The sequence below is a fragment of the Anser anser genome (genome assembly GCF_964211835.1).
Source record: "Anser anser genome assembly, chromosome: 3".
Taxonomy (NCBI): Eukaryota; Metazoa; Chordata; class Aves; order Anseriformes; family Anatidae; genus Anser; species Anser anser.
Genome location: NC_139722.1, coordinates 72,112,637 through 72,134,148, shown reverse-complemented (window position 1 = coordinate 72,134,148; position 21,512 = coordinate 72,112,637). Strand labels below are relative to the sequence as shown.

General features: G+C 38.0%; 1 protein-coding gene and 1 long non-coding RNA gene across 4 annotated transcripts in view; one reads left to right on the top strand and one right to left on the bottom strand.

Annotated features, from left to right (window-relative positions):
• The window catches only part of UTRN (utrophin), a gene marked incomplete at its 3' end in the record, with an annotated part of 371,669 nt that extends 357,798 nt beyond the window's left edge, over window positions 1-13,871 (top strand). The window contains exons 72-75 of one of the 3 annotated variants that reach the window (XM_083828444.1): window positions 4,973-5,081; window positions 6,530-6,616; window positions 10,139-10,161; window positions 11,698-13,871. In XM_083828444.1, coding sequence (XP_083684570.1) covers window positions 4,973-5,081; window positions 6,530-6,616; window positions 10,139-10,161; window positions 11,698-11,706 — 228 coding nt within the window. Of the gene's footprint in view, window positions 1-4,972; window positions 5,082-6,529; window positions 6,617-10,138; window positions 10,162-11,242; window positions 11,658-11,697 lie in introns of those variants that run through there. The other 2 variants (XM_083828443.1, XM_083828445.1) reach the window with 2 other exon arrangements.
• LOC310896297 lies at window positions 10,169-21,260 on the bottom strand. Its single transcript, XR_014581363.1, has 3 exons — window positions 21,076-21,260; window positions 18,585-18,783; window positions 10,169-10,378 (listed from the first exon to the last, which is right to left on the bottom strand). It is a non-coding gene; the product is annotated as an uncharacterized lncRNA (long non-coding RNA).
• Window positions 21,261-21,512: the final 252 nt, after the last annotated feature.

Sequence of the window (21,512 nt, the reverse complement as noted above, 5' to 3'; positions counted from 1 at the left end):
TTACAGCATGAAAATGCTCACCCTTTAAAACTTTTCTTTTCTAATGTAGTTGTGGCTAATCTTATTAATAATACAATTTTGTATACTTTTCAGTACCGTTGTAACATTCTTAACAAGATCTCTAGGATATGCATTTGTGTTGTGGGGGTGGGAGGGGTGGGGGTGAGAACAGCAGCATTTTCTTCTTAGCAGTTCTGCCTTTTGGATTTTTCTGGGCATTCTGCAACTTTTGATTTCTGATAGGGTAAGGTAGAACTAAAATGACCTTTTGCAATATTTCTGATTGTTTAAACCTTATTTGCTATATTCTGTTGCTCTTTTACTTCCTGTCTGAAATCTCCCTCCTCTTTGGGAGTCATGCTGGGCTTCTGATTGCTCCATGTGCCCTTCCCAAAGCTGTTCCTATTTCTCTTCTCTCCTCTCCTAACAGAGTGGCTGGTATTAAGTCGAGTATTTCAGAAGGTCGGCATTATTGCTTTTATAATATATCTGTGATTTTTCAATATGGCTTTCTAAACACATCCTTACTTTGTCATTTAGTACTTTTTTGACCTGCCACTAAGCAGATATTTTTGCAAACTGTCTCCAAGGATGCTGAAGCTACTCCTGAAGAGGATTCAGAAATTATAAATAATTTCAAATTTTCAGAGTGTGTTCTTTGGAACTTCTTTATACTGACATTAATACAGTTTTGAAGCAGCACTGTATCATGTTACTGTCCCCTGTAACTTTCTAGAAAAATGACCGTTCTGCAGCATTTTGCAGTGGCATGTAGGCCATTCACAGTCTATGGAAGTCATTGCATTGAAGATTGTCATAAGTCCAAATGTCAAAATATATAACTGTAATTCCTCTAATAATAATTACTGGTATTAGAGGACACCACTATCTATCTTACAGCAATTTCTTTGCCATGACTGGCATTTCATGCTATCTCAGTTTCTCTCTCTGTCAAACAGCAAGTCTCTCTATTTCTTTTCTCCACTCAGCCTCCTGACTCTTGTTTATGTTGATAACATGCCACTGAATCTAAAATACTGGGACTTTTTTCTCTAAGAAATACGGCGTGATTCTATCTGCATACAAATGTTTGGGTACAAAGTTAATGAAACTTAGAAACTTTCCTACAGTAACTGTTTGAGCATTACAAGGTGTTCCTTAGAGAGCACCTTTAAAAGAAATGTGCATGCATCCTCACTGCACATTTGCCTACTTCTGGTCACAATTCTGAGATTAACATACTATTTTTATTTTAGTAAGCCCAAAGGATTGGGAGCTGTCACACGATGTTGTCATTTTGTCCGCCTGATTGATTATACTGCCAAAGAAGAAGGTGAAACAGAACTGGCATGTGACAGCATTGTTACCACAATTTTATGTTAATTATACAGAAAAAAAAAAGAATCCATTTTTACTTTTCTTTATACAGCCCTTTTAGATACTGTTTGTGCAAAATAGAAGTAAGGCCCATTATGAAGGGCATTTAAAATCTGCTTGGATTTTTCTTTGCTTGTCTGAACAAATGAAGTGAGGTTTCATATTGGACTTGATATTGAAGTTAATGGAAGCCAACATCATCTGTCGATGGATATATGATCAAACTGAAGAAAATGTAAATAGGGGCTGCAGCTCCCTCTCCTGCTAAAAGCAGAGGAGTTTTAATAAAAGAGAAAGGGGTGAGCTTTGTTGTGGTGTGTTTTTTTTTTGGTGGTGGTGGTTGTATGTTTTGGATTTGTGGCTGGAAGAATAAGCCTTGAACAAAAAGAAACACCAGCAATGAATTTGGAAAGGGAATTTGCCTGCTTGAGGTTTTCTGTGAATTCGGAGGTTGGGAGGGGGGGAAGCTTGCCTTTTTATTTTTAAAATACTAAAAGCAACAGAAGTCAAGGGAATAACTGCTACAGTTTATCTATCCCTTAACCTACAGTTTGAGCTCTTTCTTGGGAAAGACACCAGCAGGAGCCATAGAGAAGTAAAGCATTGTTGATCAAAATTGGTTAAAATAAGTATCTCCCTTGAAATGCTTTAAAAACCTTCGTAATACAGAGAAATCCCTCAGTTTCAGAGTTTTTTGGAGTAGAACTTATTTGTCCCTTTGTATCTTTATTTGGTTTTGCATAAAAAGAAATTTGTCATCTCTCAGAAACTGCAGTTGGAAACTTTCCCAATGTTTCTGCCTTAAAGATTGTCTGCCAGGTTGCTTTGAATAAGAATGCCTGAACTTCATGATGCCTAGAGGGGGCTGATGATAGAAGTGATCAGATTTTGTGGGTTTTTCTCAACTTGGGGTCAAGTAGCACATGATTGTATTGAGTTTTGATTCTACAAGTTCTTGGTGCTCATTATGTAGCCTTAGACAAGAGCCTGTGACTTTTCTGTACCTCAGTTTCTTTTCCAGTAAAATTTGGGTTCTCTCCTGGTAACACTGCTAAATCGCATAAATATAGCTATAGCCTCACAATTATTTTTCATTAAACTTTGTTCAGTACCTGATTTTTAAGGTATTTTTCTACTGCAGGAGCCCTTCCCTTGCTGCTCCAAACGCTGTTACTCATCTGCTGAACTGTATGGTCTTTTCTGACTTTGGAAGAAAAGGATTTTGGTTTTGTTTGCCTTTTCTTCTTGTTGCAGTCATTGGAGTTAGGTATTGTAACATCAGTATATTTAGATGAAAATGAAGTCTTTATACATTGGCCTCTGATTAGAAAAGGATGTGTTTAAAAAAAAATAAAAATATATATTAAAAAAAAATCCAGCTGCAACGTTTTATTCTGACTGCTGCAGCAATATAATATACATCAACGTAAAGTATTCCAGGATGTTTTATTTGCTCTCAGTTAATCCACTATTAGAGTCCTTATGCTCTGTGTTTTGTTTTTTTTGTCATTTGCAACAGTCCTAAGTGGCACTGAATAACCTTCACTACTAATTCGTCATTTAAGTTTGTAGGCATCTCCTTTCTATCCTAATTAATCTTGACTTTGCAGTGCCCCTTCCTCCCTCAGTCATCTCTGCATCATTTGTTCATGATTTGCTTCAAGAGGGGCAGAAATCCAGCCCATTTGCAAGCCTGCGTTTTGGATTATTCGAATTCTCTCCATCCATCTAGTTGTGGCGTGGGCAAGCAGCTACTTTGCTGCCACAAAGTTAGCCACTGAAGCTAACCTTGTTGTTCTACGCTGAAGTAACTCAACCCTTGGAGAGTTTGCTTCAGCTCTTTCTCTCTAAACTCTTCTTATACAGAGATTGCTGGCTATACCGAATTATCTGGGATTAGTTACCCCAGGCTTGGTGCATTTTAAATTGCTAAACTCATTCTACTTAGACCCTGTGACTGGTTGGAGCCTGATTGTGAATAACAAACTACTCAATAGGCATTTACTGTTCATACGGGTGTCTTGACAGTAAAATCCTTGGCTAGCTTGAAAGCATTTCCATTTTTCTTTGTCTTCTAAATGCAGAGCAATCTTTCTTGATTTATTCTTTTACTCAAATCTGAAAGTTGGTATTGTCATACTGAAAGAGAGATGAGATTTGGAGGAGAAAAACAGGTCTGCTGAATGCTCAAGGGAACATTTCCTTCTATTTCTCATCACTGTTTGCAAGAAGAAGTATCTTTCATTGTTCAACAATTTGCAGTTTTTTGTTGAAGTTTTTTTTAAAAAAAAAACTTGAAGTTTTAAAAAATTGAATGTTGCACTTAAGGCTGTGAGCTGCAAAGGAGCAAAGATGTGCACAAATCAGTTCTGTATATTCCCTCTGCATTGAGTCTCATGGCTGTTTTAGACACTTTTTCAGTCTCAGAAAGAAAGTCTTAAAAATAATGTTATTTTGGTATTACTTCTGTATCTACTCTTGACAGATTTAGTTAAATAATATGCTCTTTAAACTGTTCAGAAGCATCTTGATGATTTGCAGTCAAAAAGATAAATGATAGTGGCAACCATTTCAGCTCAGATTATGTAATTGCCTCAGATGTAAATGCCTTTTCACATGCTTCTGGCTTTCCAGAACAATCAGTTTTGGAGCTTAAATATTGTGTAACTCCTCTCTTCTTCAAAGGATTTCTTACAAGAAAGAAGGGAAATGCCTGTGCAAGATCCCTTCCAATATTTCTGAGTTGTTAAAGTGAAGAAGTCTTACAATCTTTTCTTTTGTGTCCACACATATATACATAATCTCAAGCACATACATGACCACAGCTAAATGAAATACAGACCTTCAGTGTTTGAAGTTTTTCAGGTGAATTTAGGAATCAGACAGGCTTGCCTACAACACAGTTTTTAAAGTACATAGTTTTCTGGAAATTACATAGTAAAACTTCTTTTATTTTTTTTTCATATCTGGCATCCTCCGCACTGTTGCGAAGCAGCATCAGCAGGAGTGATGGATGATAGCTCCTACTTTTTAGATTTAACAGTTCTCCTGAATCTTGTGTCTTTGCTTGGTATGATTGCGAAGGAGTTTAGTAAAATTTTTTCTGGTTTGAACAGATGTTTTTAAGCATAATCAGTCACCTTAGCAAAGTTTCTTAGGGCAGCTTATGTGACTGCTCTGTGTGTGCGTGTATCTGCTGTGTGTGGACATACGTATATGTACATACAAGCAAATCCAACCCCAGTAATACCATTTTATAGTCTTTTGGTGTAGCTGAGCAGAAAGCCTCATCAGACTGTTTGAACCTAAACTGTGTTTCTGTGGTACACGCTTGCAGCTGAACAGTGTTTTTAACAAGATGACTGTTAACTGCTGTCTCATAAGAATTACACTTAAGTGTAAATTTTCATCTTCAAGTTGTCCCTAATAGTTGTATAGACCTAAGCCAACTTTCTATTGTTTAGAGAGAAAACAAGAAAGAGTACCAAAAAGAAAAGAGGGAAGAAGGGGGGAATCAAGATGACCATATACAAGCCCACGCTTCAATTCTGTAGATATAATTTACGTAAATTACATCTTGTTGTCTTTCCTGTAGCCTGAGTCAGACTCCCGGGTTAACGGCACCTCCCCCTGTGCTTCACCCCAGCATTTGGCCCTCGGCTACCCGCTTGCGCAAGAGACAAGCTCGCAGTTTCATCAGACAGGTGAGTGTTTGATCAGATAACATGCTGTATGGGTCTGAAGGTGATTACTGAATAGTTTTGTTTGCATCTTTCTGAAATGGTTTACCAATAAAAAGGAACCGATCTTTGTGATGCTACTGGGAGCAGTACTTAATGCAGCTGGAGCTGCTGCTTCCCCACACCTGCAAACAGCTGCGGTATCTCGAGGATCCATGTGACGCTGAATTATGGATTTCTGTCACTAGATTTCTTGGTCCCATCCATTTTGATCTATTGAATTTACTGGGCTAATCTGTCCTCACTGAATGGAGAACCAGATTGCATTGGAGTGAAACGACCAACAGCTGTTTGTCCTACAGTACATGCATGCAGCCAAGTAATCTGACAGATACAGGAACAAATATCCAAAAACATATAATCAAAATTTCCTAATGGCTGCTTCATGTGTATCCTCTGCTCTTCCTGGTACTTTGATGACCCCACCCCTCAAAGGCTTCACATCTTTAGGAATTATTTAGTAGTACAGCCACTGCACATGAGAGGATTTCTCTCTGAAAGATTATTTTAAATTCTCCAATAGCAAAACTCATTAATTCCACTGGGAATTAGCAGAAATAATTACGGACCATTGAATGTTCAAAATTCGGAGAAAAAACAACCAATTTTTCTCAAATTATCTAAGTGTAATTTCATCCCTATGTTTCTTTTCCAGCCTTTGTGTTACAGATTTTTAAAAAAATCTGTGGAAAGACAAAAATTCTCTTGCATACTGAAAAGTTTTCATTCAGCATGGGCATGTGTTTTTGCTATAATTTATCTGAAAAAACCGCAAAACTTCTCTCAGTTTGATTTAATGCAATGGTAGATTTATGAGTGAGGCTGTCTAATAACAGAGCCAGTTGTATTTCCTAACCATTCCACTTGCTAATTTTAAGCAGCTTTTAAAAAATATTGTGGCAAGGAGGATTTTAACACTAATGGAACTTCTGCTTCTGATTGAATAAACACTGCCTGAAAGATATTTATTTATTTACAAAAAGAATTATATATTCAGTCTGGAAGTTACATGACAAATCATCTTTAAAAAAAAAAGAATACTAATTGAGCAGCTACTGAGTACAATTCCTCCGTCTTGATGACCTTTTACTTATCTATAAATTGTCATATATTGGTCCTTGTTGGCACTTCCTTCTAGTTAAATCTTGGGTGCAGTTGTTGAGCTTTAATAACAGAGAAATTCTTTGTGCTGCAAATCAGTAATTCAACTTTCACCTCCTCTCCCAAGGCTGGCAATTATCAATGACAGTTCCTGCACTTTAAGTTACAAAGGCTTTAGCTAGTGGTTTCCCTTGAAATGTAAAGCAATATTTAAATGGATGTTTGGATGAGAATGCTTTGCAGAATGTTGTTGACTTTTTCTTTTGTTGTTGTTGCTAAATTCATTGCTCTTTTTGTTGTCATATCTGCAGATGACTTGTTAGTTCCACCTCATGATACCAACACAGATCTAACAGATGTTATGGAGCAAATCAACAGCACATTTCCAGCTTGCTGCTGTAAGTGTAATAAATTACGTCTCTGAGAATAGTATTCAATTTGAGGTGGACTAAAGAAGAAAAAAGTCATTCCCATGGTACCAACTAAGAAAAAATCTTCTCTCTGATAAGATATCTGATAATATCTTGTCAAGATATACAAGCTACATAATTCTGTTCTTTAAGGTTGTTCAACATACACTGTTTGTGAGGGGAAAAAATAAGCTTGTGTTTTAAATGACAATTATTCACTACAAGAAAAGTCTGTTGCTCCATATAGAATGTTCATCTGTGTCTGCACAAGGGAAAAGAGCTAGAGTCCCATTTGCTGCTGATGTAAACCCTATGTAGAACTGAAGTGAATGTAAATTCAGAAAATTTGAAAGCTGCTTCTCTAATATAAATTGAAAGAAATGCTGCAGGCTACAGTAGGGACCATAGCCCAATTCTGAGTCCCCGAACTAATTATTGAAGTAGTTACTAAACTAATTGGCCAGAGGAAATAACTGTTAACCACAGCACATAACATCTTTCCCTGCTTAAATACATTGAAAGTTAGTATTTTATTAGTTGTATATTAAAGTAAAACCAAGTAGCTTCATATGCATGGCTTTTATCAGCTGATATACGTTCCTGTTGATCCTGTTCCTTGCAGGGTGTCACTGCCCTTACAAAAATGAGTAGCTATCTTTCTGGTTCCACCAGTATTTCATATACATTGGTGGGTTTGGCAGGGATGGGGTGAAGTGACAGCTTTGTTATTTAGTATATTTTTTTTACATACATACATAACATATATATTTTCACCTTCACATCTTCTGCCTTAGCAAATGAGTAGTGAAATCTGTGATATATTATTACACTCTCAACAGCTCTTCAAAATGAAGTGTAATAGTGATGGTCAGTTTTAAAAGGCACAAGTAAGGGGTAGGTGTTCTTCTTCCAGTCCTTCTGGAAGCATTGGAGCTCTATTCTATTCTATCCTGTTTTGAAAACTCAATGAACCCTATTAAAATGCTTCTTTTATCTCTTGTATATATGTTGTTCATGTGTGAAGGACTGCATCAGAGAAGATGCACTTTCCACGTTTTAAGAAAGTAAATTAGTGTTTAGCAAAAGATGTTTTGTTTCAGCTATCCCTTGATGTTTTCATTGAGTTCAGTAGTTCATAGCCCATTGCATTATAAATTAAGGAGCATCTCTTCTTAAAGCCAGCAGCTATTGGAGCTACTTAGCACAACTCAGGGGTGTGTTTTATGTATACAAATAAACAGAAAATGCAAACAAATTATCAATTCTTGTTTTTGCAAATTTCTGCCTGGCATGTATAAGCAGTATAGCAGCTACTGGCCATTTGGCCCAAGTGAATTTACAACAAACTTGTAGAAATACTTTGCCTGCCCCCAGCTGTCAAGGGAAAAGAAAAATAACGTCTCTGAAAAAAGTAAGGGTTCTTTCCGCTAATAGCGTACATTGAAAGTAGTTTAAAATATTTACTTTTTCTGAAAGTAGAAGGGATATTTTCTTGTGCACTGCCAGCATTTTTGTTTAGTTTCTGTCTCCTGAATTAAAAGGAGCATAGTGTGCCACTGGGAGCAGGTCAAACAGAGGATATGGAATCTCCAGCCTTAGAGGTTGTCAAGACTATTGTTGGCAGCAGTTCTGCTTTGAGTGAGAGGTTGCACTAGATGACCTGCAGAGACCAGGCAATGTTGCTGTGGCTTTCTGAATGAAATTCCATCATATAAATTAAAGGTCACAATAGAAGGCTTTTCATGACTGATAGAGTTCCGGGTCAATCTTTTTAAAGTAGTGATAAAAAAATATACTAAAAATACTGCCTGCCAGCCATTTCCAATGCTGCTGAGTCACTCTGCACACTGTTCATCACTTTGTTCTCTATGACTTCACAACAATAACAAAGTACTTAGCATCTTCTTGGGATGCTCTGGATATCTGAGTGCTTTGGCTCCAACAGTAGCTTTGCAATGTCGTAAGTATGTAAGTGTCTACTGTAATATTTAAAGCCTCACAGCATAGTGGATATAGTCTTTTTAAAACCTCTGCAAGGTAGGGGCATTAACAGCCCCTTCTTGACATAACATCTTGACTTCTTGTTTCTTAATATGGAAGAAACAACAGGGACCAAGATTTGCAGCTGTTCATTGTGGGAGATATTGGGAGGAATGGAGAGCACTGTCAGTATGGGGCCTATAGCTCAGTTGTTTGACTCTGGACATGCCTGATGGCATGAATCCTAAATTCCCCTTAAAGAGTGACAAATTCCAAGAGGGTAAGTCAAAAGCTTTCCAGCCTAATGGGTGATATACGTTCCCCAGAGTTTAGAAATGGGGTTTTGAATTCTCGTTGATTGAACGACAGGGAAAAAAAGAATCCAGTTACATCAGTCATGGGAATGTTCATTTTTGGGTGGTTTAAACCTGTGAAACCTGTGGTCTGTTGAGCCCTGGGATTTTGTGGACTACTTCCAAAGGATGCTCAAAAAGGGCAGAGAAAGACAAGTTCACATACTGTGCATAGTTCTGTGCGGATTTCCCTATGCTGTTAATTGATTTTCTTTTTTTTTGAAGGATAAATTGGGAGGAGGGAGTTGTCTTGCTACAGCCTGTACAGGACACTTCTGTAAAGTGTATTCAAAGAAACGGGGGCGAAAAAAGTGGCATGAAACTACTAACCCCAGAGCATTCTTGGGTCAGAAACCCATGGGACCCTAAGGAACAGTCACTATTTGTTGTTACTGTTATCGTTCCATGCAAAACATGCTGGGAGAGTTCTGCATAGTCGAAGTGACAGTCACAGTATGTAGGGCTTTTCGGAAAGATGGATTTGCAAAACTTCCCCAATGTAACTTCAAGATAGCCAAGCAAGAGTAGAGAAGATGTCTCATTTTTTAACCTGTATCAACTGCTTCATCACACTGAAATAAATAAGCAGGCAACTTGCAAACTCGATGCAGTAAAAGAAATGGGGAGAGAGCAAATATGTACTGTTAACACTTGAGGTAAAGGTTCCAATTTTTGTATTCTCTCATTTTTTCTTCTTATGTTACAGCCTTTTATTCTCAAAGCGGTTCTTGTTTTAGGTCTCTGACCATTCACTGTCTACTTCCTTTTCGAATGAAAGGTCTAAGATTTCATGGGTATTATTGCAATACAGATAATATCAGTAATATTTAATGGCATACCAAGCTGATCTAGTATGATTCATATTTTTGAACAGACAGTAGTATAATAAAGCACTTCTAGGTCTGTATGGTCACAAGTATTGAAAAGGGAAAAACATAGTCTGTATTCGTAACACTTTAAATTTATTACAAGAAAACTTGTGAAGAAAGTTATGCCTAGACCATTACAATACACTTGTAGTTAAATGTTGTTGTTTGTGTGTTTGTTTTTTTAAGGTAAAATCTTTCTGTTCTTCTGTAGTAAATATTTTCTTTTTATTGCCTTTGGTTTTATACTGCCAAGCTGCAGAATCGTGTAAATTTCTAACTTTCTTTTGCTTTTGTTTTTCTATTTACAGCAAGTTTCACTGGCAGGCCACAGGTATGAGACATGTTTACGTATTTGCATTGTCATTGGAATTGAAGTTCAGACATTGTGCAGTTCTGGGATGCTGACCACATGGAATCAGCTGAAAATGATTGGGGACAGTTAGTTTCAAGCCAGCATCAGTTCTGCAAGATCAAAGCTGGTTCTTGCAACAACATCCGTATGTGCTTGTGCGCTGGTACCCATAGCTCCAGTTCCATGAGGGTCTATCCTGCAAAGCATTTTAGGCATTAGATTAAGCTGTCTTCTCTTATAAGGCAACCACTTTACAAACCCAAAGAAGATATCTGGCTAATTAATTTCACAGTTCACAAAAAATGTGGAAATCAATCTGGTATTTAGATACTACCGAGTTCCTGAAACTCCACCTGGTATGAATCATCAATTAAATTTATTTTATAAGAAAGAGAAATAGGAAAAAACACTTGCTATAGGATTTGGTTGATATTAGAGCAAATTTATGACAAATAAGGAACAACATAATCTTGTGTCATTGCAGAGTTCTTGAAAAATTTAATTGCTAAATAAGTCTTAAAGACTAGCACAACTTGCTATGTGCTAGGTTTCAGAAGAATGAAGTGATAGGCAGAGTCCATTTACTCCCCTAAATTGCTTCACCTTGTCTATTAATCCACAGGTTGCAAGGTCAGACCTCCCCAAAGAGAGTATCTAAAAATTCAGAAATATTGCTCAACAAACACTTTCATGGACTGTAATATCTTGTATTAGTAAGATTGCCCTCCCAGACAGGAATTTCTGAAGGGAATGGGATGAATCGTGCCCTGCAGTCAGTGACTCAGACTTCGGGTTTCAGTGTCTTAATAAAGTACACTCGTGAATTAAACTAACATTTTTCAGAAATCCTTCCTGTAAGCAGGCATAGTGATAGCTTGCAGTGTTCTCAGTGATTAATATTAATCTTCATAAAAAAGCATTTGATTTTTTAGATGCAGAACGATTCCCAAGTGATCTTGGGATATGCTTGATATATATGATATGATATATACGATGATATATATGCTTGATATACACCATTCCAGAGCCATTTAAGAAGGGATATTTCCCTGTTTTGCAGAGAACAGAATCCTGAAACAGGAGCCTGGAAATAAGCATCACATTTTAAAGGGATGAGTGAGTCCAAATCCTGGTTGTGCATACTCTGCATTTTTACCACCAGGGATTTTGATAGTTTGGATAGAGCAGTAGTTAGCCTACACTTTTTTTTTTCTATGGGTACACAGCAAGGAAAGCATTTAAGTTATATTTACTACTCTGTAGTCATAACATCCTTTGGGCTTTATTCAGCAAGAATTTTAAATGCTGCAACACAGTAAAATGAGGGTTCTCTTAACTACATGCCTCAGTGATTTGCTGAGTCTTGTGACAATACATCTAAATTTTTAAAGTATATATTTTTTTGTAATATTACGCCCGAGTCCTTAACTGAACCGAGTCTAGAGTATTTAAATCTCTCTTTAGAGGACTGTGCATGCTAAACAGTACTGACATGGTTATTTCTCATCATTACAGGCAATGTGAAGTGCTCATTTGGACGTCAACCAGTGCTTCTTGATGTGCAGTACAGCCCTTTTCTACAAAACGCCAATCGCGAGTTCCACTTCATCAGAAGGCTGCATGGGACCTTGGGACATGCTGTTCAATTTGACTGCGTGTTCTACTTGAAATAGTAAAACACTGAATACCCAAAGATGAGGATGTTGTTTTTATAGTATTGTTTTTTTCTTCTTCTTCCCTTTCTATGCAACTGTAAATTAATGAGCAGTGGGGTATTTGTCACTGATTTGTATAAATATACAGCCGCGGGAAAAGGGGCAGGGGCTTTATATACGTTCTTTTTGATAATCGTAAAGAGAACTGCTAAGGAGTTTGGAGCAAAATGTTACATTTATACATTCCTTTCAGCTCTTTGCTTTTACATTGTAAAATATCCTCAGTTATGTTCTCACTCATTTAATATTCTGTATGGATTATTTATATGCTAACTATCTGACCACACAGACTCCAAAATTATTCTTGATTTATTTTCAGGATTGGCATATGAAGTTCCCATGATTTGCATTATTGTTACTGTTTAACTAAACTTGCCATTGAGTACAAGCTACAGTATTTTAACCCCATTAAACAAGGTAAAATCTAATTTCAAGTCATACAATTATCATGCACCAAAATGGTATTTTTAACATTCTTTTAGTTATTTCCAGCCAACACACTCCATTTGGAGGATTATTTTATTAAGCCTTACTTTACTTTGAATCAGGAGATAGCTAAAAAGAGGACTTAGATGATAGTTTGAGTTGTTTTTAGTAAGGTCTAAGTTAGTGTGATCTTGCCCAACTTTGGAGACAAAGCTTTGCTGTTCCCTGCTGTGCCAAACTTGTTTCAAGTTTTGGAATTTACAGTCTGTGAACTAAAGCTCATTTCCGTGAGATCCCCTTCTGATGATCTAAACACACCAGTCTTTTATCTGCCTCTTGTAAATGAAGAGACAATTAGAAAGCCTTTTCCAATACTATTAGTGATGGAACGTTTTCTTCAAAGCTGCAGTGCTCTTAGATGTTATCATGTGGCATTGTAATCTTGCAACTCATCTTTATCTTTGAAATCATTTATTTATGTACTTCCAGTAGGGATAATTATGGGAAAGTTATGTCACTGATCAGCTGATCTCTAATTTTAAAATAATCATGAGAGATTTTAATGCCTTCATGGAGTTTACAATGCTGCATGGACACTTGATTTAATTTCAGGACATACCTTTAATTCGTAAAACTGCATGCAATATATTTCATGTATAGTGCAGAAAAATGATGCTATGTTGTTCTTGATTATTACTGAAGAAAAAAGAGTCTCAAAATGGTATTGGAAGAGTTATACATTTTGTACCAAAAGATGCTAGAGGACTTTGAAACAGAAAGTCAGGAATTTCTAGTGTTTTTGTGAAGTGGTGCCAACTAGATTGTCCTGCACCCACAGTACTTACTCCTGGACTGCTGCTGCTGCTCAAGGAATTGATTTGGGCACAGTGTGACCACATTCTAGAGTTGGCTCCAGTGCCAGTTCTTTCTGAACCCTTTGGCAAATTATTTAACCACTCTGCCTCTGTTTTCCCATCTGTAAAATGAGGATTGATAGTACTTACCTCTCAAAGGTGTTGTAGAGCTTAGTGTCTGAAAAGCTCTATATAAATGCTAAGTGTTATTTTGGAGTGAGTGGAGCAAAACTGTCAGGGAGGGAAGAGAAGATGCTGGCTACTATAAATGCTTCATCTATTAAAAAAGTAGCATAGTTATTCTGAGAAGAAAAACAAATACATTTTACAGAAGAGGAAAGCCATGACCACCTTTCTACCTCAGACCTATCTTCATGAGTAGTATTGGAAATAGCTTTATATTCTGTTCTCTGCAAAGTACTTTGCTTTTATCAAGCTTATGCCATTCTCTAAGCAAAGAATCCTTAAAAATAACCCACCAAATAAGTAAAAAAAAAAAAAAAAAAGTCTCATTAGTGAATTTGGTGGCTTTTATTTTTGTTCTGAATATGAGGTTATGTATAAAGTTGTTTTTCTGCCTGTGTTTGTATGCATCCTTTGTCCTCTGCTGCCAAGTAAATGCTACTTCACACACTACATTGTAACATTCTTCCTCTGAGACAGTAATAAATAAAAGGAATATATTGCAATAAAATAAGTAGTAGTATAAGTTCTTTCAAGTTTTGTGGTCTTCAAGGATGGCACTTGTCATTGCTACATCTTGTAATTTTCATTCTGAAGAGAACCTATTTTAAAACAGCAGTGCTGTATCAGTCTATTTCTACGTACTAGCATTTTGGAGTGTGGTTTTCATTTATATAAATGAGATAAAACACTTTTTTCCCATGGGTCTGTGCATATCTTCTCTAGTATTCCATCTTTAGTCTGAAATCCTCCTCAGCTGCATGACAGATTTTAAATTTGACCAACTGAGAAGCAGACTGCTTTTATGCAAAAACATGTTATGTATACATATTATAAAACAGCAATAATACATGAAGCTCTGTCAAATATTAGAATTGTAAGTTAGTCTACAAGTTTCAATGCCATTCAGTCAACATGCTCAGCTGAAACACAGTATTAGGTATTCGCTTAGGAAATACATACTTTATAGCCCTACCATGTGCTGATTTTAGGTATTTGCATTAAGAATTTGTTATTGAGTGTGTTAGAATTATGATGCTTAAAGGAGAAAAAAAAAGTCCACAATCCTAACAATTTTGGTTCCTAATAGTAAGCTGGCACTGTTTTCACGTGTAGTATTTTAATACTGATTTTTTTTTCAAAGTAACAATTTAAAATGTGTCAGTGAGGGCATTTTCCCCTCATTTTGGGAAAGGATGCTTAAAAAATAAGTTATAGGAAAAATCAGGTAGTTTCAGCAGTTAACAAGGAATATGATTATAGAAATAGCAATACCTTGAGTCAAATTACATTCTGTGTTCAGAACAGTAAATCACTAATCAGCCTCTTGTGCCCTTCTGGATGGGGATCAGCACAGGAGTGGGCGGCTTGCCTCCCAGTAGACTGGGTGGAGGCGTCCTGACTGGTGAGAGTGGGGGTTTGCGTCTTCTGGGGCTGGGGGATGGTGTGAAGTCCAATACTTTACAGCCTGGTGAGTGTCCTAAGTCATCTGGCCACATACAGAGTTGCTGCACCTTGTACGCAGCTTTAAGAGTAAGGGTTTCTTGAGGAGAAAGCACCCATCTTGGTGGCAAAGAATTTAAATAAATCCCTAGGCTTGGATTTAGACTTTTCCATAGGGACCTAGTTTTTATTGTGTGTTGAAGCAGCTTTCCTTCTCCACTTGATGTTCTCAAAGAGCACAAACTAATGACAAATGACCCTTTCATACATTTTCTGTGCCATGCTTTACTAGTAGTGGTTCCACTCAAAACTCGTTAACTTAAAATAACCTTTTTTTTTTTTAAAACTTTGAAATCTGGAAAATACTCTGAAAAGTTTTCTTTGAAAATAGTTCTGTAAAGAGTATCTTGCACCATGCAATATTTTTTTCTCTTCTCAACTGTTTTCTGTCAGAAGTACTTCACATTTCTGTGTCATGGCTTGACACTGTAAAACACTAGGGCAGTTAGTTAGTGCCTACTAAGCAATGAAAGGACAACCGAGGGGTGGAGACCAGCTAAACGCTTCACAGAGGTGAGCACAGAGGAACTAATGCTGCAGTGCTTGTTAGTATAAACCTAATGATAAGCATTTGTTAGAAAAAAAAATAGCTTGTTTCTAACCACTAAATGCATAAACTGCCATGCCAACAACTGGAGTTAAAGCAAAATGAGGCAGCATTGACTGGTCCTTTCTTCTCCAGGGAAACGGTATGGTTGACTGTCAGGCTTGTGTTCTTGTACTGCTGCCGTTCATGAACAAGTTAATATGGTTTAAGTTACTGGGGAAAAAAGGAGCTTAAGAAGGATGGCCTGTCTTTATCAAAAAGAAGCATAGAAGAATCCAATTCTGTTTGATTTTCTTTGTATTAGAGCCACTGTCTACATTATCTATTTGAAGAGACTGCATAAGCCCTGTTTTCCCTGACAGAGGATTTTTCACTATAAAAATGTGACCTTTCCCTAAACATAATGGGTGGGCACATCTCCCTCATTCGAATGATAAACCCAGACTAATTATGTTTTCTAGGTCTGCTCAATGCAGGATAGACCTCACTCATTTATTCTAAATGCTGCACTAGAAAATGAATTAAAATATGCTTGGCTTTTTTTTTTAAAAAAAAAAAGTATGTGCAAATATGAGGGATGAAGAAGTGGGGAATGGTCAGCTTTCCTCAACCCTGTGCAACTGCAAGAACTGAATACAGATTATTTTTTTTAAACAGGCATAATAAAGCAAACATTTTCAGAAGAATTATGTTCCTGTACTGAAGAGCTCCCAGTCCAAAATACATGCATATCCATCTAACTGAGAGGAACAGGGGGGCTGACAGCATATTTGTTTAAGTCTTTATTACAAAACACCCTTGAGCTGAAACATTATCAAATCAGTTTATTTTCTCAGAAATGTGAGATTGATCTAACACAGACCACACTGCAGAAGTTCGTTGTGTATTGGGGCTTCATCTTCAGGAGAATTTCTACTATGAAACAGATCTTGGGTGGTGGTGGTATTTTTTTTTTTTTAGACCAAGGAAATAGTCTGCAGATGTTCAAGCCTCACTACATGAGCTACTTACTTAGACTCCGAGACATGAGCCCTACTAGGTCAAAGAGACAGGACCCGGGCACAAGAGTTCCTGTCACCCAACTGTCCCCCGGGTCAGGGGCTCTGTCCTCCTATGGTTATTACTGTGGTTAAGAGGAAAACAAAACAAAAACAAATTCAGCTGAATTCATTTTTTTTTTGTTTGTGTAAAATGTATTTCTGTAATGGGCAAGCTTCGGATTTATGCAAAAGACCAAAATATTTTTTAAACATTTGCAGGAGAAACTGGTCTCTGGAGAGAGATTATATTTTTGTTCACACCTCTAGTAGAGAGCTGTCCTAAGAAAAACCTTTCTGAAGGTAAAACAGACACGCAACTGCAAAACTGAGGAATCAATCCTATCTACTGTCACACAGAAATGAAGCTGTCATTCCATAAAGTTAGGTATTAACCTATATTAACTATAGGTAGTTAGGTTCCCACAACAACAAATATCAGCCTTACAAATCCAGCCAGGGTATCACTTAGTAACAGTGGGGCATGAAAAGAAAAAAAAACCTTTGAGTGGGATAACATATTTGAGAAGGGAGAGCTCCATTCGACCTTATAAGCAAATAAGGCTGTCAATAATAACAAACTATATGTTATGTACCTCACAGAAGGATCTTCCAGTTGCCAAAGATGAAATATTCCTTGGCTTACATGTCTTTGGGAATTTATCTCCTGTCTTTAATGCCACTTAAATATTCATGATGTGCTAGCAAAAATTACACTCTGCAACTTAAAGCCATGCTTTAGAAAGAACAGCTGCAGGCAAGCACGGCAGCCTTCTTTGGAAGGGGAAGGCAGTGTTTTCCTAAACTGCTTTTCTAAGCACCGGTACCGGTCTGAGACACCAGCAGGGGATAGATACCGCCAGGAGCGGGCTGCTTCAGCTTCTCCTCCCAGGCAGCCCAGCACTGCGTCAAACTGTTGCAAGCAACACCAAGAAATCTTTTAGATTGAAACCTGCTCTGTGTTAGCATGCTTTTTGAAAGTGATAAGCCAGAGGAGCTGAATAGAATTCCTAGATGTGTGTGTGTGTGTGTTAAAGATAAACGCATACGCAGAAAATCAGATAGACAGGATTTGTCTTAGTTGTTATCTCTGAAACTTACTCTTTACAGATGAACCCTCATGCTTTCGTTAGTCACTCATTTCGTATCATTGAGTGCCTTGAAAATGCCTGGTTTTCTGAGATGTAATAACTAATATTTAGCTTAGAGAAACTACAGTTCAGAAATTAGGATAGCCTAGGGTAACTAGCTCAAAGGAAGATACCTTGGTATTAAACACATCCAAAACAATGGAAAACATAAAGCATCTTTACAGTTTGTTATTGGCTGGAATAAGTGACCTGGTTATACAAAAATAAAGAATACATAGTATTGCAGCAACCCTTCATTCATTCCTGCACATGGAATTCCTTTTGCCACCACAGTACCCGATTTGTCTTCAACTGTGACATAAATGCTTTGGAAAATTAGGAGAAAAAAAAAAGAGGATGAGACAGTATCCCTTACTACCAGTTTGAGAGTCTCAAGCTAGATTTAAGGAAGTTAAGAAAAAAAACTCACATGGATGAGAAAGATTATGACCACTCACCCAGATTGTATATGGAAATAGGTTACTGGTGTTGATCAAATGACTGCCTGAATCCCTGGCCAGGTGAAGTGGAAGTCCAGTGGACAACTCCTATGACTACAAGCCAGAAGAGTTGGAGTGGCCGTGCAATAATAGGTAGCAACTCTTTACTCAATTGGATAGTGACAGGACAAGGGGGGATGATTTTAAACTAAGAGATTAAAAATCTTTAAAATCTTTAAAGATAAAAAAGATTTAGATTAGAGATTAGGAGGAAATCCTTCACTCAGAGGGTGGTGAGGCACTGGCACAGGTTGCCCAGAGCAGCTGTGGATGCCCCATCCCTGGAGGTGCTCAAGGCCGGGTTAGATGAGGCCCTGAGCAACCTCTTCTAGTGGGTGGCATCCCTGCCTATGGCAGGGGGGTTGGAAATAGATGGTCTTTGAGGTCCCTTCCAACCCAAGCCACTCTAGGATTCTAGCTCGAGTCTTGCCTTCCAGCCTCAGGGACGTGAGCTTCCTGAAGGCCAGAACTATCAGTAAAGACAGAGGTGAAGAAGGGATTCAGCACCTCAGGCTTTTCCAGGTGCTTTGTCACGAGGTCCCATTCTGCAGGCCCACAATTTTCCCCTCATCTTCCATTTCTAGTAGGTGCACCTGTAGAAGTCCTTGCAGAGGTCTTGGCAGCCCCCACAGCTTCACATCCCTTGGTTTAGTTCTTCCTTGTTTATGACTAGGGGGTCTCTCCCCTCACCAGCTCCTTGGCTCACCTGTTAGAAAATTGTCATCAGTGCACTCCAAGAAGTTGTCCCTTTACAGTTAGCATAACTCTGAGCCAATGCACCGTCTTACATGCAGCCGTGAAAAAAAACCTTCTGCCATGAGAAGTGGCAGATGAGTAGGGAGGGACCTTTTAAGCACAGATGCTCTTGTTGATTTTGCTTAATACCCCTGAAAGTATTTTGGTGAGCAGTTGTGAGGAGTCTAATGAATGGCTGTGGCACACAGACATGCACAGAGGAAGAAGAACTGTCCAGATGTATTTCTTTCTCCCCAGCCCCAGCAGCTCCTCTGGAATGGAAAGCATAACTCTGACCTACTTGCTTTCAGCAGACTGCAATTACAGTGCCTATCAATTTTCTGTAAAAATACAGATGTGAACAAATGGAAAACCTGAGTGGCTCAAACATGAACAGAATAAGAATGTTGCTCTAGCCCCTACACCCCAGTCCTCACAAAGTTTTCCTTTTCCCAGGCTGAAAAGGTAAACTGGGTGAAATGGAAACAGAACAAAGTAACCGTTCACTTTTTATTATGAAATATGGACCATGTTTTGTACACAAATAAGGTATACCATGGTATCCATCTGTCTACTGCTTATACTTCCATTCTTCCCCCAAAAAACGTCTGCTTGCTTGTTGAGGAAGGAAAATTAAGAGTCATCTTTAGAATGTGAAAGATAATGATTTTTGATTTTGACCTCTCATTTGGTTTCTCACAGTGCATCTTCCACTACCCAGCTGGACACCCGGCTCAGCCCTTCGCCTCCAAAACTGGACATGGTGCTCCAGCCCCAGCATCCTCAAATAAAAGGGAGCAGTCACTTCCTTCTTTCCAACTGATCTCAGTTTTGCTGGGACAGCCCCTCTCTGCTGCCAGAGCTCGCTCTCAGGACAGTAACCAAGTCTCCACAGAAAAGGCAGAAGGTGATAGATGAGACTGCTGATTTCTGGGTTAACCCACTTAATATAGACCTTGATAACTTTTGGAAAATAAATTCTTCTGATAATGACTTAAATTCTTGTTATTGCAGAGACATTGGCTTTGTTTTCTGATGAATCACTAGTAACATTATTTAGAAAAATGGGATTAGGAGATAAATATCTTTGAAAATGCCACTACCATACATCTGCTTTTCATCTAGACTGGCTTTCCTGGGCACAGACTCATGTATATGTAGATACGTATCCTAGGTTTTGGTTGGCTTCTTCACATGTTCTGAGATCATCAGTATCTAAGCATGAGTTTAAAAAAAAATAAAACCAACCTAGCTTTTCCATTAAAAATTCTGCCAGCTTATTCAGGTTGTAGCTCACTTCATTATTTATGACATCTCCTATACCTTATAAATTACTACCAAGTGTAGCAAAAAAAAAAAAAAAAAAAAGACGGTGCTCTTTCTTTGCCCAATGCAACGTTCCCATTGAAAGCTTCTTGGAAAGTATGCCTTAAAATAACAACTTTTTGTGAATAGTACAATGTCATTACACACAACTGAGTTACATTTCTTACAAGCTGATTACAAACACTCTCAAATGAGATCCCTTCATGACACTGTTGATTTTAGGGCTCTTTATGGTTCAATATAAACCAAAACAGGAAGGCATAATCATGCCTTTTAAAGCTATTTGAAAAATACATTAGCATACATACTGCAGCTTAAGCCTGTCAGCTTTGTCTGCAGTCACTGCATTTATTTGTTAGTTTTACCCAGTTGTAAAGGAAAGACAAGTGATAAATTAAGATTGTAGCACATCTGTTTCCACAGAGATTGGATAAAATATAGCATTTTAGTTAATGCAGTAAACAGCTTAAATGGTGAGAGTGATTTTTTCTAAATATATTTTGCCTGAATAGCTGATATAGACAGATGCTTAGGAACATGAATTGTTTGGTTGTTGTGTGTTTTTCTTTTTTTTCCCTCTAGTTTGCAATGGCAGTAGTTACATCTCCCTCAAGCCATACATACTTAGCAAAAGGAATGAGACTAAATTATGTGATTAAAACCACAATATTCCACACCCATTGACCTTCCCCTCCTAGACTAGCAAAAGCGATGAGGTAAAATCAGAAGTACTAGAATTGTGATGAAGCACATCTCAAAGTTCAGTGTTGCAGACTATCCTTCTAGTAAGAAATGCCTCAAAAAGCAACACAGATGATGATTTCAACATTATTTCAGTTAGGTGACATATACCAAAGCCAACTGCGTATAACAGGACCGGGTTATGCCAAAAGTAGTTTAACAGAGTTATCTACAAGAAAATGAAAATAAAACTTACAGCTGAATCCTGCCCAGATCCTAATCCAGCTGCCTCAGTGCCTCCTCCTGGAGCTGCTGCCCCCACAGGAGAGGGGTTGCCAGCCCCCCAGGGCTCCCACCAAGGGCAAAGGCAGGGAAGGGGCCCAGCCCCTTAGTAGGGCCTTAACATTCCCCAGGGCCACTTGGTATTCCTTTGGTAGTGCCCCTTGCTCAGCAACACTTAAAGCTGTGTTTATCTGGTGGATATTAGCAGCATGATGTAGGTAATTAAGTAATAATCACCTCAGAAATGTGCCCTTACCCTAGAGCTGGAGAAAGAACAGGGATTGAAGGCTGGGGCAATTATCTCACTGCTAGCTTCAGGGAAACAAGCACCAAATAAGCATTCCTATCAAAGCCAGCAAATAATTTGGCCAATTACCTATTCCCACATCCCCATCGAAGTTTTGTGATTGA